At 44.7% G+C, this 12,946-nt stretch overlaps 1 protein-coding gene across 4 annotated transcripts in view; it reads left to right on the top strand.

Moving 5' to 3' along the window:
- The first annotated feature begins 864 nt into the window (after positions 1–864).
- The window catches only part of nav2a (neuron navigator 2a), a 566,581-nt gene continuing 554,499 nt past the window's right edge, over positions 865–12,946 (top strand). For all 4 annotated transcript variants that reach the window (XM_059652190.1, XM_059652189.1, XM_059652188.1 and 1 more), the window contains exon 1: positions 865–1,119. In XM_059652190.1, the coding sequence (XP_059508173.1) occupies positions 865–1,119 (255 nt within the window). The remainder of the gene's footprint in view (positions 1,120–12,946) is intronic.

Genomic DNA, 12,946 nt, shown 5'->3' with positions numbered 1-12,946 from the left:
ATTGTCAGATTTCGCCCCCCCCCACTCTTTTTTTCACTGCCTTGCTTTCTGATCTCAACTGTGTTCTTTCTAGCATAAGGTACGGATGTGTGCACATTTCAAACGACAGGCGGTAGGAATTGGTTGCAGCTGTCTGTCTCTGTCAGGTGAAGCACAGCCATGAAGTTGTCTGTGTGTGAAATGTACAGAGAGGGCCAGGATACTGCATCGCACCGAATTGTCAGTTTGCTCGCTATGGGATCCTTCGATTCTTCTGACTGAGCCTAGCCCCGGGTCAGCCTGAGGACATGCTGTGCGTCTTTCCAAGGACAACTGGATATTAACGCATTAAAACTGTGCATCTGCATCTGGACTAAAGGCGCTGGAGAGGCTTATGAGCACGGGTTGGAAATTCTGCACACGCACGCACACACACACTGTACTTTCTACACTCATTTGTCCAAGGAACCCAGAAAGGCGGCATGTTATTTATGCACTGGACTGGCGTGATTTAGGAACCGGAGGGGTTGACTCCAGAGAGAGAGAGAGAAAACAAACTGCAGACCTTCAGAGCTGCAAGGAAGAGGGGATACAGATTGTGAGCCATCGCATCTTTTTGTTTTCCCCGACCGTCATTCTGTTCCAACAGCTGCCAAAAAAAGTCCCCTTTCTGCGAGGGGGAGGCATGAAGCAGGTTGAATCAGAGGAACAGAAAGTGACACGGTAGGAAGTACCCCACCTTGGCGGAACACTGTAGAGAGAGCCGGTTCCAGTACGGGAGGCTGCTGTTTCCCAGGCACCTTAACTCCTACTCCCCTGGGGCGACTGCGGCGAGCTCGCAGGCGAAGGACGTATCGAAGAGTGGGGGGGGGGGGGGCACAAAAAATGCCAGCAATTCTCGTGGCCTCGAAAATGAAGTCGGGACTGCCCAAGCCGGTCCATACTGCTAGCCCCATCCCAAATGTCAGCGCCAGGGCTGTGCAGCAGTCTGGTTACCTGAAGCTGGGCAGCAAGGTGGAAGTGACCAGGCCCATGTACTCGAGCCTGATCCCACTCAAATCATCGCATGTGTTGGACAGTGAAGGGGAGAAGCTGCTACTCGGCAAGAGCAACACGGCAGAAAATAGCTTTGACACCCAGGTCAGAAAAAAAAACAAAACTGTGATTCTCTTTCAGTTCATGACTCTCTGGTTTAAAACAATTCATATTGTAGCGTTTAGCAAAAGAGGAAATGTGCAAGAGATTATCAAGCCGCGGAATATTCCTATTCTCGCTAATCATTTCAGGGAAGCGTTGGTATGTTGGGAATGTCACGGGGCAATATTCTGGGATGCAGATTTAAATCCTATCATAGTTAGTGTGGTTTACATTCAACTTTTAACATTTGGAATTAGTCTCAGATCAATGGTCATCACGAAGATACCTGTGTGGTTCACTAATGCTCTTCAGGGAAAGTAATCTGACATCCCTCACCTGTCCTGACCTTCATGTAACTCCAGACCCACAGGGCAGTGATGGCCCAGTAGTATTATCACTGGACTGTTAATCCAGAGACCTAGGTAATGTTCTGAGGACCCATGTTTGAACCCTGCTGTGGCAGATGGTGGAATGTGAACTCAATAAAAATAACTCGAATTAAGAATCTAATGATGGCCATGAGTCCATTGTTGATTGTCAGGGAAAACCCATCTGGTTCACTTAATGACCTTTAGGGAAGGAAACTGCCATCCTCAACTGGCCTGGCTTACATGTGACTCCAGGCTCACAGCAATGTGGTTGACACTTAACCGACCTCTGGGCAATTAGGGATGGACAGTAAATATGGCCTAGCCAGCGATGCCCTCATCTCATGAATCAATAAAGGGAAAAAAATGTGGTTGACCCTTAACTCCCTTTTGAGTTGTCCCTGCAGAACACTTTGGAAGGACAATATATTGCTTCATTCAATGGACGGGGGTGTCACTGGCTGGACACAGTACTTGTTGCCCATCTCTAATTGCCAGAGGACAGTTAAGAGCCAACCACATTGCTGTGGATCTGGAGTCACATGTCAGCCAGACCGGGTAAGGACAGCAGATTTCCTTCTCTAAAAGGTAATGGTGAAATGAGTGGGTTTTAAATGACATTTGGAAACAGTTTCATTGTCAGCATTTGACTTTTAATTCCAGGTTTGTGCTGAATTCAGATTGCTTCCGTTGGTCGTGGTGAGATTAGAACTATGTCCTCAGAACATTAGTCCGGGATTCTATATTACTGGCGCTGTAGCATTGCTTCTTGTATCATTTCCTTCCAGTGAATTAAGGCTCCTCTCTGCTGGTCTTGCCAGTATGCCCATGCCCTGTCACTGAATAAAGGGAAAATAAATGACAAAGCCACAAGGAGTGATGTGAAATGACAGGGCATTCAGTTTGATTTGGCCAGGTGCCCTGCATTTTATGATCAACGGCACATTCTACTGTAACTGCTGGTCAGTGTGACATATCCGGCTACAGTATGTAGGGTAGAGTTTTGGACTGGTGCCAGAATCTGAAGGGATTTATGCCTGTGACTAATATTGGAATAATTATTATTAGTGCAAAGATAGTGGCCGAGCCTTCTTCACAAGCTTTCTGAAGTTAATTGCTTGTTACCAGTGCACAATCGCTGCTCCCTCCAACGCACAGAAGCTGACTGTTGAGAATTCCTTCAGCTTAACCCTGTCATCTCTTAAAAAACAGGACTTTCAATGAAATTAGATGAGAGCATATTGCAGTGAGTAAACAGGACTAAAATTGTAAGGGCTAAATAATAATTGTGCCTTGATTTTTGCTTAGATGAGGTACAATATATCTCCTGCAATTGTGTAAACTAAAATGAAAGCCTTGTCAGATTTGTTCTGCAGTTTCATCTAGCCTTCTGCAGCCTTTCAAAGAAAGCTAAATTAGGTAATGTTTCAATTGCTCCTCGGAATAGTAACCAGCTAAAGGCTGAGATTACTCTAAGCTTCCATTTGTTATAATGCAGCATTACCAATTTTGGGCAGGGAAAATTGGGAGAATGTTGGAAGATATGGAAAAGAAAATGAAGCTTTTATGTCTGTTGACCCATCAAATATTGTATTACAATTTATAAAAAGACTGAGTGTTTTTGCTTTTTTTGTGTGCATTCCTGTGATGAGTGAAGGTGTAAATTGCTGTATGGTCACCATTTATGGCAGTAAGACTGTTTCTTTATTTGAGATCTGTATTCTCAATTGTAACTCAGAATCATATTTGAGAGCCACGTGTTGTTTGATGAAAAAGCATCAAAACATTTGCCTTGGCAAATTGGTCAGCTGGGCTCATTAAATTATAACTGAGGAAAGCAAACTCCAGGCTGGGAGGAGTTGGAAAGAGAGATGGCGAGTGGGGTACAGGGGAACTCAATATGAGAAAATGAAATGTGCCAGTATCACATTATTGAATTGGGATAGTTTTCAGGTCAGGGGGGTGGGATTAGGGGATCATAAAACATAATTAAAATGACCCCACAAATGGATGAGACCATGAGTAGCGTCAGGGGTTTACCTACAAGGATGTAAAGAATGTGACAAAAGACTTGCAAAAAACTGACAGTTTGCTGATTTGACCAGGGCAGTTGAGGATTTGAACACGTTAATGAAGAAATGAATTATGTTTCAATATTATAGGTAGCTCAGAGGCTTTAGAAAATATAGGTACAAGATTAACTGTAAGAAATATAAAGGCTTTGAAAGTGGAGTTGAGGATTTTCAGATCAGCCGTGATTTCAGTGAATTGTGGAGCAGAGCTGATGGGCTGAATGGCCTGCTTCCATTCCTACATCTTCTGGCTTTATGACTTATGCGACAGAGCGGCAAATACATTTAAAAGGGGGCTGTGGAACATACTTCCAGACTGCAACAGAAATGAAGATCATCAACAGTCACAAGCAAGTAGGTGGTCTGAGAAGTGAAGAATAAAGAGATATTGAAATAGCTTGGGCATAAACCAGGTCCTGGATTGGTTGGGATGAATGGCTAGTTTCTGTGCTGTAATTTCTCTGTAGTCTTGTGGTTCTGTGATAGATATCCAGCTGTAATAACCATGTCTTCTGTTTGATAGGCAGCAGCTTCACGCTGTACATTTTGGCAATGCAAATCATCGCTGTACTCGTTACGAGGTGGTTTAGGCAATTTGCCATCCCGTGTATGTGACTATTTTATGCAATGTGCATAGTTACAGTGCCTCAGTTTGTGTGTTGCCTATTGGAACTTCAGCAACTCCATTCCGCTGTTAGACAGAAAAGGCTTCTGTCTATGGTCCTCATGTTAGTGAAGGTCATTGACATTACAGTTCAGGAGGATGACATTGTTAACATTCAGTGGTATATGGAATGGTTGTATTGGTATGCTCTAGTTTATACTGAAACACCTTTAAAACTGTTGCTGTCATCTTTATTGACTTAGATACTGGTGTATGTAATATATTATCACGGTTATAGTGTTGGCTAACAAACAGAAAGCAAATGTTAGGATAAATGTGTCATTTTCAAATTTGCTCACTGAAACCAGGAAAGTGCCAAAAGGATCAGTGCTGAGGCCTCATTTCTTTACAAACTATTGTCAGTGAATTAGTTGAAGGGGCTAAGTGTTTTAGAGTTAAATTTGATGACAATTTAAAGTTAAGTTGGAATGCAAGCTATAGGAAAGATGGGCTGAATTTTCCTTTGGGCTTTGGGATGGAGGCCTCAGGAGCACATAGGATCCTGGGCTTACTCTTGTCCTGAATGAGTCGGGTAGAATGACATTGCTGGAAGTGTCCCCCTGGTTTGCTTTCCCCGACAGTGTCCATTGCAGAGAGTGAGTGGGTTCCTGATTCTGCCAACTGCGCTCAAGTCACTTAGCAGTACTAATGTGAACAAAAAGACGTATTCACGGTTTTAGCAGCTGAAGATTGGATAAATCCCCAGGCTCAGATGAGATGTATCCCAGGCTGCTGTGGGAGTCAAGGGAGGAGATTGTAGAGGATCTGACATTATTTTCAAATCCTCTCTGGCCCCTCCTCTGGAAACATGCCAGAGGACTGGAAGAAAGCTAATGTGATACTATTATTCAAGAAAGGTGGTAGGAATATGCCAGGAAACTTATAGGACAGTGTATCTAACATCTGTGGGAGAGAAACTAGTGGAAAAAATTCTGAGGGACTGAATTAATTTTCACTTCGAGAGTCAAAGATTAATTGAGGATAGTCAGCAAGGCTTTGTCACAGGAAGACCTTGTTTGACAGCTTATAAAGGAAAGGACCAGGTGTCTAGATGAGGGTAGTATAGTTGATATAATCTACATGACCATCAGTGATAAAGAGTCACATAGGAAACTGGTCAAGAAGGCAGAAGACAGGGAAATTTGGAGCAAAATTAACTTAGTGGCAAGAAGGAGAGGGTGATGGTTGAAGATTGCTTTTGTAACTGGAAGCCTGTTTTTAATGGTGCACCACAGGGCTAGGTGCAGGGGCTTTTGCTGTTTGCTTTGTCTATTAATGATCTAGACATGAATGTAAAATGTTTGATCACAGATTGCATGAAAATTGGTGGAGTGGTAAAATGTGATGTGGAAAGCCTCAAGCTACAGGACGACACAGATGGCCTGATCAGCTGAGGAGAACAATGGCAAATGGATTTAATCTTGAGAAGTGTGAGAACATGAAACACCGAATGTAGAACTGTACATCATAACAGAGGACCCTTCAGGCTGCGATGTTGTGCCAAACATGATGCCGAATTAAACTAATCTCTTCTCCCTGCCCTTGGTTCATATCTCTCCATTCCTTGCATATTCATGTGTTTATCTGAACGTGTCTTTGACGCCCCTGTCTGATCTGCCTCCGCCACCACCCCTGGCAGCAGGTTCCACACTCCTCCCACTTCCTGTATAAAATACTTGCCCCTCACATCCCATTTTGAACTTTCTCCCTCTCACCTTAAATCCATGGCCCCTAGTATGAGACATTTCAACTCTGGGAAAAAGATTCTGACTGTCAACCCTATCTATGCATCTCAAATTTTACAGACTTCTGACAAGTCTCCCCTCAGCCTCCATGGCCCCACAGAAACCGACCGGAGTTTTTCTAGCCTCTCCTTATAGTTCATACCCTCTGGTCCAGGCAGCATCCAGGTAAATCTCTTCTGCACCCTCTCCAAAGCCTCCACATCCTTCCTGTAATGTGGCAGCCAGAATTTGGGGTGGCACGGTGGCTCAGTGGTTAGCACTGCTGCCTCACAGTGCCAGGGTCCTGGGTTCAATTCCACCCTCGGGTGACAGCCTGAATGGAATTTGCACATTCTCCCCGTGTCTGCATGGGTTTCCTCCGGGTGCTCCGGCTTCCTCCCACAGTCTAAGGATGTGCAGGTTAGGTGGATTGGCCATGCTAAATTGCCCGTAGTGTTCAGGGATGTGTAGATTATGTGTGTTACAGGGGGATTGGTCTTGGTGGGATGTTCTGAGGGTCAGTGTGGACTTGTTGGTCCGAACACCCTGTTTATACCCTGTAGGCATTATATTAAAAAAAATGAACACAGTACTCTTATGTGTGGCCTAACCAACTTCTTACAAAACTGCAACATCACATCGTGTTGCTTGCCCTCAATTTCCTGACCACTAAAGGCAAGCATGCTGCACACCACCTTACCATCCTATCTGCTTGGGTGGCCACTTTCAGTGAGCTATGGACCTGAACCCTAAGATCCTTCTTCACATCAGTGCTGTTCAGGGTCCTGACATTAACTGTGTATTTTTCCTTAACATTTGATCTTCCAAAGTGCAGCACCTCACACTCAGCAAGATTAAATTCCACCTGCTGTTTCTCCACCCGTATCAGCAACTGCTCTATATCTGACTATACCTTTGACAACCTTCTGCACTCGCTGCAACTCCACCAATCTTTGTATCATCTGCAAACTTACTGACCCACCCATTTGCATTTTCATCCAAACTCTTTATATATAATCACAAACAGCAGAGATCCCAGTACGGATCCCTGTGAGACACCATTATTCACAGACCTCCAGCCTGAAAAACAATTCTCCACCACTACTCACTGCCTTCTCTGGGCAAGCCAATATTGAATCCACATGGCCAAGTCACAATGGATCCCGTGCACCTTAATCTTCTGGATGAGCCTACCATGAGGGACCTTGTCGAAAGCCTTACTAAGATCCACTTAGACAACATCCACTGCTTTACCTTCATCAATCACCTTTGTCACCTCCTCGAAACATTTAATCAAGTTAGGAAGACGTGACCTGCCCTGCACAAAGCCAGGCTGACTGTCCCTAATTAGGCCATGCTTTTTCAAATGTGGAGGTTGGGCAGATTAACAAGGGAAGGGAGTAGACAATAATTGGTGGGGACCTAGGAAGTATAGAATATCAGAGGGGCCTTGTTTTGCAAGTCTGCAGATCCTTGAAGGCAATAAGACAGATGAATAAAGTGGTTTAGAAGACGTGTGGGCTATTTTGCTTTTGATAGTTGAGTCACTGAATACAAGAGCAGGCAGACTTTGATTGCACAGCGTAGGACATTAGCTTGGGCCACAGACTACTATGTGAAGAATGTGATTGCACTGGAAAGGGTGCAGAGGAGATTCACCAGGATGTTGCCTGGGATGGAGCAATTGAGATACAAAGAGAGACTCCAAAGCCTAATGTTGGCTTCCTTAGAGAAGAGAGGCCTAGTGGAGGATCTGATTGTGGTGTACAAAATTGTGAGGGGCAAAGACAACTGATTTCTGATCTTAGAAGTTACCTCTGGGTACAAGTGCCACCTGTTCAAGAGATGTGCCTGACTTATCCAAACATGTTGATTCAAAAATATCTGGACACGGAGGAACATTTCCCCTTAAGGGGAAAATCCCTGTCAAGGGATTAACAACCAGGAGACATAGTTTTAAGATACGTGGCAGTACGTTTAATGGAGATTTAGGGAAGAATTCCTGATCCAGAGGGTGGCTAGTATATGACTCCATTGGTTGAGGCAGGAACCATAACAATATTTAATAAATAAATCAAGAATGAGGACATTGGCTAATATGATATAATTATTTAAGAAAAGCTGTAAGGAAAAGCCAGGGACTACAGACTGGTGAGCCTGACGTCAATGGTGAGTAAGTTGTTGGAAGGAATTCTGAGGGACAGGATTTATATGCATTTGGAAAGGCAAGGACTGATTAGGAATAGTCCCAATGACTTTATGCCTTTGGGAAGTTGTGTCTCAATAACTTGATTGAGTTTTTCGAAGAGGTGACAAGGAAGACTGATGAATGCAGAGTGGTAGACTTTGTCTGTATGGACTTCAGCAAAGCATTTAACATGGTTGCACATGGTAGAGTGTTTGGTAAGGTTAGATCACATGGTATTCAGGGGAGTTAGCCAATTCGATACAAAGTTAGTTTGAAGGTAGGAAACAGAGGTTGGTAGTCGAGGGTTAGTCAAACTGGAGGACTGTACCCAGTGGCGTGCCACAAGGATCAGTGCTGGGTCCACTGCTTTCTGTTGTTTATATAAATGATTTGGATGAAAATATAGTAGGGGGGGTGGTTGGTAAGTTTGCAAATGACACCAAAATAGATGGTGTAGTGGACAGTGAAGACGATCATATCTGAGTACAATAGGACTTTGATCAGATGGGCCAATGGGTTGGAGAGTGGCAGGTGGAATTCAATTTAGATAAGTGTGAAGTGTTATATTTTAGTAAAGCAAATCGGGTCAGAGCTTAAATACTTAATGGGAGGGCCTTGGGGAATGTTGCTGAACAAGAGACATAGGTGTGCAGGTGCATATTTCCTTGAAAGTGGAGTCACAGGTAGATAGGATAGTGAAGAAGGCGTTCGGCACGCTTGCATTCATGGGTCAGAGCATTGAGTATAGGAGTTGAAATGTCATGTTGTAGCTATACAGGACATTAGCGAGGCCAGTTTTGAAATATTTCATTCAATTCTTGTTGCCTCTCTATATGAAGGATGTTGTTAAACATGAGAGGGTGCAGAAATGACTTACGAGGATGTTGCTGGAACTGGTGGGTTTGAGTTATAGGGAGAGTCTGAATAGACTCGGGCTTTTTCCCTGGAAAATTAGTGGCTGAGGTGTAACTGTGTGGAGGTTACAAAATGATGAGGGGTGTGGATAGGATGAATAGCCAAGGACTTTTTTCTTGGGTGTGAACATCCAAAACTAGACAGCATAGGCTTAAGGTGAGAGGGGAAAAATTATACAGGACCAGAGGGGTAACTTTCTCACACAGAGGGTGGTGTATGTATGGAGTGAGCTGCCAGAGGAAGTGGTGGAGGCTGGTACAATTATAACACTTAAAAGGCATCTGGATGGGTATATGAATAAGAAGGGTTTGAGCCAAATTGAGGGCAAATAGGATTTGGTCAGTTTGGGATGTCTGGTCAATGCAGATGAGATGGACTGAATGGTCTGTTCCTGTGATATATGATTCCACAGATGTTTAGATGAGTACTTCAAGAGGCATTGTGACCCACTGGTTAGCACTGCTGCCTCACAGCACCAGGGACATGGGTTTGACTCCAGCCTCGGGTGACTGTGTGCGGAGTTTGCACATTCTCCTCATATCTGTGTGGGTTTCCTCCAGGTGTTCTGGTTTCCTTCCACAGTACAAGGATATGCAGGTTAGGGTGGATTGGCCATGCTAAATTGCCAGCTGTGTCCAAGGATGTGTAAGTTAGGTGGATTAGCTATGGGAAATGCAGCGTTATAGGGATAAGGTATTGGGGTGAGCCTGGGTGCTCTTCACAGAGTCACTGTGGACTTGTTGGGCCAAATGGCCTGTTTCCATACTGTAGAGATTCTATGAAGTGCCATCACATACAATGCTATGAACCAAGTGCTGAATAATGAGACTGGGGACTGACATGATCAGCATAGACGTAATGGATCAAAAGACTCTTTCTGTACCTTCAACTCTAACTGTCAGTGGAAAGGTGGGAGCTGCTCAGGCAGGTAGGTGACCTTTCAGGCTTTGCAACAGCTGTGGGGGAAAGGGTAAAAAATTTGAAGTAAAATTTCAGATGAACAAAGCTCCTGTAGTGGAGTGAGCGTCTGAGTTGTTGGTGCACGCTTCCCTCAGCAGTAACTGACGGGGCAAATGCGAGGTGATGCATTTTGGACGATCAAATTCAAGGGCGAACTATACAGTAAATGGAAAAGTCCGAGGGCAAATTGATGAACAGAGAGATCTGGGTGTTCAGGTCCATTGTTCCCTGAAGGTGACAACACAGGTCAATCGGGTGGTCAAGAAGGCATATGGCATGCTTTCCTTCATTGGGCAGGGTATTGAGTACAAGAGTTGGCAGGTCATGTTGCAGTTGTATCGGACTTTGGTTCGGCCACATTTGGAGTACTGTGTACAGTTCTGGTCGCTACATTACCAAAAGGATGTGGATGCTTTGGAGAGGGTGCAGAGGAGGTTCACCAGGATGTTGCCTGGTATGGAGGGTGCTAGCTATGAAGAGAGGTTGAGTAGATTAGGATTATTTTCATTAGAAAGACGGAGATTGAGGGGGGACCTGATTGAGGCCTACAAAATCATGAGGGGTATAGACAGGGTGGATAGCAAGAAGCTTTTTCCCAGAGTGGGGGACTCAATTACTAGGGGTCATGAGTTCAAAGTGAGAGGAGGAAAGTTTAAGGGAGATACGCGTGGAAAGTTCTTTACACAGAGGGTGGTGGGTGCCCGGAACGCGTTGCCAGCGGAGGTGGTAGACGCAGACACGTTAGTGTCTTTTAAGATATATTTGGACAAGTACATGGATGGGCAGGGAGCAAATGGACACAGACTGTTAGAAAATAGATGACAGGTTAGACAGAGGATCTTGATCGGTGCAGGCTCGGAGGGCCGAAGGGCCTGTTCCTGTGCTGTAGGTTTCTTTGGTTCTTTGTTTGTTTCTTTGTTTTGGGGATGGTGCTTCTGATTTTGATGGCCACCCCCAACATCCGCACCCTATTCCTGACATACAAAGGACACACAGCATGTCTGTTTGGTGGCAGACAGCTCTCCAAATACAACATTTGGCTGATGATGCTGTGAACTCACGCCTTATTGGAACCTCAAGTATAAAGATCGACTCAAAAACATGAAGTGCTGGAGAAACTCAGCAGGCCTGGCAACGCCCATGGGTACAGAAGTTAGAGTTAATGTTTCAAGTCCGGTGATCCTTCCTCATAAATCAGTTTCAGTTCAAGTCTGCCAGTGTTCAGCATGTGCCAGGCAGTTCCTGGAAATTTCCAAAGGTGACACCAACACTGCAGGGAGTGGACCCAACATGACTCCCTCCCACTTCCTCAGCCCATTCTTTCTCTTAGCCTAACATCAATGGCCTAGGAAAACAACTCAAAGGGATTGGTTGACTAAGTGATGTAGCTACTGCAGATGGAGTACTAATTTGGATTTTGTAAGGCTATCCATTCTGTTCAGAAGAATACAAAAAGAAGATATTGTTTAAGTGGACAGAGGCCACAGAATGCCAAGGCATAGAGGTTCTGGGTATCCTGGTGCATGAAATATGAGGCGTAAATGGAATGTTGGTTTTTATTCCAAGGAAGTTGTGACATTGAGTTTGAAAAGTCTTGATTTTAATGTCCAAGCTATTGATAAGATCATATTTAGTGTACTGTACACAGTTTGTGCCACTTTATCTATAGAAGGGTGTACCTGTATTGAAGGCAGTTCGTAAGTTTGATTCTGGGGATGAAGGAGTTGTCTTTTGAGGAGTGATTGAGCAGTTCGGGTCGACCCTGTTTGGAGTTCAAAAGAACGAGAGGTGATCCCATTCAAACATGTGAAAATTTGATAGTGTAGATCGACAAGCTTGATGCTGAGATGAGGTTTCCTGTGGTGGGGGGGTGGGGGCGGTCAGGGGGGGTCTCTGAACCCAGAGGATATAATTCTAGGATAAGTGCCTGATCAGTTAAGACTGAAATGAGGAGGAATTTCACCTGGGTAAGGATCGAAGCATCACCAGGACCAACCATCTCCTGATTTTCTTACAGTCTTGTTTCAGACAGAGCAAGTGAAATTGGTTGCTTTTGACATCAAAATTGTACTTGACTAAATATGGCATCAGGGAGCCTGAGCAAAATTGTTCAGTGGGAATAGTGGGGAAGAATCTTCACTTGTTGGAGTCATACCGCACATGGAGAAGGTGATAGTGCTTCCTGGAGTTATTCATCACAGCTCCAGAACATCAGTGTAAGAGTTCCTCAGATTGAAGCCTTGTTGCTTCATCAATGATCTTCAATAAGGTCAGAAGCAGAGATGTTCATTGACTGCACTGTGTTCTGTCCCAGTTTTGACTTCTTAGACACTGAAGCAGGCCATGTCTGCAAAAAGTAAGAGCATGTTTATGTTGATATGCAGCAAGGAACTTTGATGCCATGCAGTACCCATCTCCAACAATAGAGAATCTAACCATCTACACCTGACTTTACCATCACTGAATCCCCCACCATCAGCATCTTCGGGGTATCATTGACCAGAAATTGAACTGGATTAGCCATGCAGTGGCTGAAGGATTAGATCGGACACTGTGAATTTTGCTTGCTTCCCAACTTCTCTTTTGATTCCTCCCACTTCCTACAGACAAAGGGGGTGCCCATGGGTACCCACATGGGCCCGAGCTATGCCTGCCTCTTTGTAGGTTACGTAGAACAGTCCCTCTTCCGCACCTACACAGGCCCCAAACCCCACCTCTTCCTCCGGTACATTGATGACTGTATCGGTGCCGCCTTTTGCTCCCAAGAGGAGCTCGAACAGTTCATCCACTTCACCAACACCTTCCACCCCAACCTCAAGTTCACCTGGGCCATCTCCAGCACATCCCTCACCTTCCTGGACCTCTCAGTCTCCATCTCAGGCAACCAACTAGAAACCAATGCCCACTTCAAGCCCACCGACTCCCATAGCTACCTAGAA

This window comes from Stegostoma tigrinum, chromosome 17 (assembly GCF_030684315.1).
Source record: "Stegostoma tigrinum isolate sSteTig4 chromosome 17, sSteTig4.hap1, whole genome shotgun sequence".
NCBI lineage: Eukaryota > Metazoa > Chordata > Chondrichthyes > Orectolobiformes > Stegostomatidae > Stegostoma > Stegostoma tigrinum.
This window is presented reverse-complemented; position numbering and strand designations above follow the sequence as displayed.